The following is a 4,270-nucleotide window of genomic DNA, read 5'->3' as shown; positions in this document are numbered from 1 at the left end:
ACCCCCACATTTTGCCCCACTCCCTAAATCCCCCTTTTTCACCCCATTTTTACCCAATCCCTACGATTCCAAACCACGACTCCTTCCTCCCTGTGGAGGTGTTGGGTTTTTTCCATAAAAACCCACCAAAATGGGCAAACTGGGAATGTTTCAACCCCTAAAGGTTTCCATCCACCCGTGATGGTCTCTTCCACCCCAAAATTGGGCTAAAATCCCATTTTTTTGACTAATTAACTCAACTAATTTAGGGAAAAAGGGAGGACGCTGCGCTTTGACCCGGCTGGATGTGAAAATTGTGCGTTTTTTTTTAAGGGAATTAAGCAAATTCAGAGAATTTCAGAATTTTAGGGGTTGGAAGGGACCTTCTGGGGTCACCTCACCCAATGTCCTGCCCCTCGGGGTCACCTGGGGCCAGGGAAGGGAGGACAAGGGGGTGCCCACGTCCCTCAGCCCCACGTCCCTCAGCCCCACATCTCCCCCACATTTCTATGGGGCCTAAATCCCTCCATGGGCAGCCTCTTCCAACTCTTGAGAACCCTTTGGGTGAAGAAGCTTCTCCCAGTATCCAAATGGGGTCGTTGTGGTTGGAGAAGACCTTGAAGACCTTCAAGGCCAACCATTGACCTCATTGGGTTGGGACGTTGTTGGATTGGACGTCGTTGGGTCGGACGTTGTTGGGTTTGAGGTTGTTGGATGGGACGTTGTTGGGTTGAACATCATTGGGTTGGACATCGTTGGGTTGAACCTCGTCGGGTTGAACCTCATCAGGTTGAACGTTGTTGGGTGGGAGAGCATTGGGTTGGAGGTTGTTGGGTTGGACCTTGTTGGGTTGGATGTCATTGGGTTGGGATATTGTTGGGTGGGATGTTGTCGGGTTGGATGTCGTCGGGTTGAACATCATTGGTTGGGACCTTGTTGGGTTGGGCATCGTTGGGTTGGACGTCGTTGGGTTGATCATTGTTGGGTTGGACGTCATTGAGTTGAACCTTGTTGGGTTGGTCGTTGTTGGGTTGAACCTCCTTGGGTTGGATGTTGTTGGGTTTGAGGTTGTTGCGTTGAATGTTGCCGTTGGGTTGGACATCATCAGGTTGAACATCGTTGGGTTGAACCTCATTGGGTTTAATCTCGTTGGGTTGGACGTCGTTGGGTTGGACGTCGTTGGGTTGGACGTTGTTGGGTTGAATCTCATTTGGTTGAACCTTGTTGGGTTGGATGTTGTTGGGTTGAATGTTGTCGTTGGGTTGGACTTCGTTGGGTTGGTGGTCATCGGGTTGGACGTCGTTGGGTTGGACATCGTTGGGTTGGCCATCATTGGGTGGGATGTCATTGGGTTGAACCTTGTTGGGTTGGCCATCGTTGGGTTGGACATGGTTGGTTTGAGGTCGTTGGGTTGGCCGTCGTTGGGTTGGATGTCATTGGGTTGGACGTCGTTGGATTGGGACATCGTTGGGTTGAACCTCGTTGGTCGGGACATCGTTGGGTTGGAGGTCGTTGGGTTGGAGGTCATTGGGTTGGAGGTCATTGGGTTGGACCTTGTTGGGTTGGACCTTGTTGGGTTTGAGGTCGTTGGGTTGATCATCGTTGGGTTGAACCTCGTTGGGTTGATCATCGTTGGGTTGAACCACGTTGGTTAGGACCTTGTTGGGTTGGACGTCGTTGGGTTGGACATTGTTTGGTTGGACCTCGTTAGGTTTGAGGTTGTTGGGTTTGAGATCATTGGTTGGACGTCGTTGGTTGGACGTTGTTGGGTTGGACATCATTGGGTTGAACCTTCTTGGGTTGGACGTCGTTGGGTTGGACATTGTTGGGTTTGAGGTCATTGGGTTGGGACGTCATTGGGTTGGGTTGGGACCGTGTTGGGTTAGACGTCATTGGGTTTGAGGTTGTTGTGTTGATCATCGTTGGGTTGAATCTCATTGGTTAGGACCTTTTTGGGTTGGACATTGTTGGGTTTGACGTCGTTGGGTTGGGACGTCGTTGGGTTGGACATTGTTGGATTGGACATCATTTGGTTTGAGGTCGTTGGGTTGGAGGTCATTGGGTTGGACATCATTGGGTTTGAGGTCTTTGGGTTTGAGGTCCTTGGGTTGGGATGTCGTTGGGTTTGAGGTCATTGGGTTGGACATTGTTGGGTTGGACATTGTCATTGGGTTGGACATCGTTGGGTTGGACATCGTTGGGTTGGGCCTTGTTGGGTTTGAGGTCATTGGTTGGGACCTCGTTGGGTTGGATGTCATTGGTTGGGCGTCGTTGGGTTTGAGGACATTGGGTTGGGGCCTTGTTGGGTTGGACCTTGTTAGGTTGGACGTCGTTGGGTTTGAGGTCATTGGGTTGGACGTTGTTGGTTTGGACATCGTTGGGTTGATCATCGTTGGGTTTGAGGTCATTGGGTTGAACCTGGTTGGGTTGATCATCATTGGGTTGAACCTCATTGGTTGGGACCCCATTGGGTTGGACCTTGTTGGGTTGGACCTTGTTGGGTTGGACCTCGTTAGGTTTGAGGTTGTTGGGTTTGAGGTTGTTGGGTTTGAGGTCATTGGTTGGACGTTGTTGGTTGGACGCTGTTGGGTTGGACATCATTGGGGTGAACCTTCTTGGGTTGGACGTCGTTGGGTTGGACATTGGTGGATTTGAGGTCATTGGGTTGGGACATCATTGGGTTGGGTTGGGACCGTGTTGGGTTGGACGTCATTGGGTTTGAGGTTGTTGGGTTGATCATCGTTGGGTTGAACCTCATTGGTTGGGACCTTGTTGGGTTGATCATCGTTGGGTTTGAGGTCCTTGGGTTGGACATCGTTGGGTTGAACCTCGTTGGGTTGGGACGTTGTTGGGTTGATCATCGTTGGGTTTGAGGTCTTTGGGTTGGGACATCGTTGGGTTTGAGGTTGTTGGGTTGATCATTGTTGGGTTGAACCTCATTGGTTGGGACATCGTTGGGTTGATCATCGTTGGGTTGATCATCATTGGGTTGATCATCGTTGGGTCGATCATCGTTGGGTTGAACCTCATTGGTTGGGACCTTGTTGGGTTGGACATCGTTGGGTTGGACATCGTTGGGTTGGACATCATTGGGTTGATCATCGTTGGGTTGATCATCATTGGGTTCCTCTTCACCGAACCCTTGGACCTCTCCTCCATCCCGGTGCCTCACCCAGTCCTCCCAGTTTGGTGCCCCAGTAAAACCCCCCGAAGCTCCGGTCTCTCCCATCCCCCAGTTCCTCCATGAAGATGTTTCCTTCTCCCAGTGCTCCCAGTTCTCCAACTGGACCCTCCAAAATTCCGCTCATTTAACTCAATTTAGGGTCAAAATTGGACATCATTGGGTTGGGTTGGGACCGTGTTGGGTTGGACGTCATTGGGTTTGAGGTTGTTGGGTTGATCATTAAAACGTTGAACCTCGTTGGGTTGGGACGTTGTTGGGTTGATCATCGTTGGGTCGATCATCGTTGGGTTTGAGGTCCTTGGGTTGGACATCGTTGGGTTGAACCTCGTTGGGTTGGGACGTTGTTGGGTTGATCATCGTTGGGTTTGAGGTCTTTGGGTTGGGACATCGTTGGGTTTGAGGTTGTTGGGTTGATCATTGTTGGGTTGAACCTCATTGGTTGGGACATCGTTGGGTTGATCATCGTTGGGTTGATCATCATTGGGTTGATCATCGTTGGGTCGATCATCGTTGGGTTGAACCTCATTGGTTGGGACCTTGTTGGGTTGGACATCGTTGGGTTGGACATCGTTGGGTTGGACATCATTGGGTTGATCATCGTTGGGTTGATCATCATTGGGTTCCTCTTCACCGAACCCTTGGACCTCTCCTCCATCCCGGTGCCTCACCCAGTCCTCCCAGTTTGGTGCCCCAGTAAAACCCCCCGAAGCTCCGGTCTCTCCCATCCCCCAGTTCCTCCATGATGTTTCCCCCTCCCAGTGCTCCCAGTTCTCCAACTGGACCCTCCAAAATTCTGCTCATTTAACTCAATTTAGGGTCAAAATTGGGCATTTAAATCAATTTAGGGCCAAAATTGGGCATTTAACTCAATTTAGGGCCAAAATTGGGCTTAGATGGGGCAGTTTTGGGCAACATCTCCAATTTTGAGGAAACATCTCAGGGGGCTTCAAATTCCTTCATTTTTGTTGCGTTTTCTGCTAAAATAAGGGGATTTTGGGGGGGTTTGGGTCGTTTTAAGGTTGGGGGGTGACTCCGGTGTTTGTTTTTTCCAGCTGAGCCCCCAAATCCGTGCAGATTGGCCCCGTTTTTGGGGTGGGGGAGGGGAGG

At 50.7% G+C, this 4,270-nt stretch overlaps 1 protein-coding gene across 1 annotated transcript; it reads right to left on the bottom strand.

Moving 5' to 3' along the window:
- Window positions 1–625: 625 nt before the first annotated feature.
- Window positions 626–1,354, bottom strand: LOC106894323 (salivary glue protein Sgs-3-like). Its single transcript, XM_014952938.1, has one exon. The coding sequence runs from the start codon at window positions 1,352–1,354 to the stop codon at window positions 626–628; it is 729 nt and encodes a 242-aa protein (XP_014808424.1).
- Between the last annotated feature and the right edge of the window lie 2,916 nt (window positions 1,355–4,270).

Source organism: Calidris pugnax, unplaced genomic scaffold, assembly GCF_001431845.1.
Source record: "Calidris pugnax isolate Ruff unplaced genomic scaffold, ASM143184v1 scaffold264, whole genome shotgun sequence".
Classification (NCBI taxonomy): Eukaryota; Metazoa; Chordata; class Aves; order Charadriiformes; family Scolopacidae; genus Calidris; species Calidris pugnax.
Note: the sequence above shows the minus strand (reverse complement) of the source record. Positions and strands in the feature narration are given on the sequence as shown.

What these genes read in the sequence shown, in the direction of transcription:
- LOC106894323 (XM_014952938.1), bottom strand. Translation starts at nt 1,354, where the DNA reads ATGGCCAACCCAACAAGGTTCAACCCAATGACATCCCACCCAATGATG.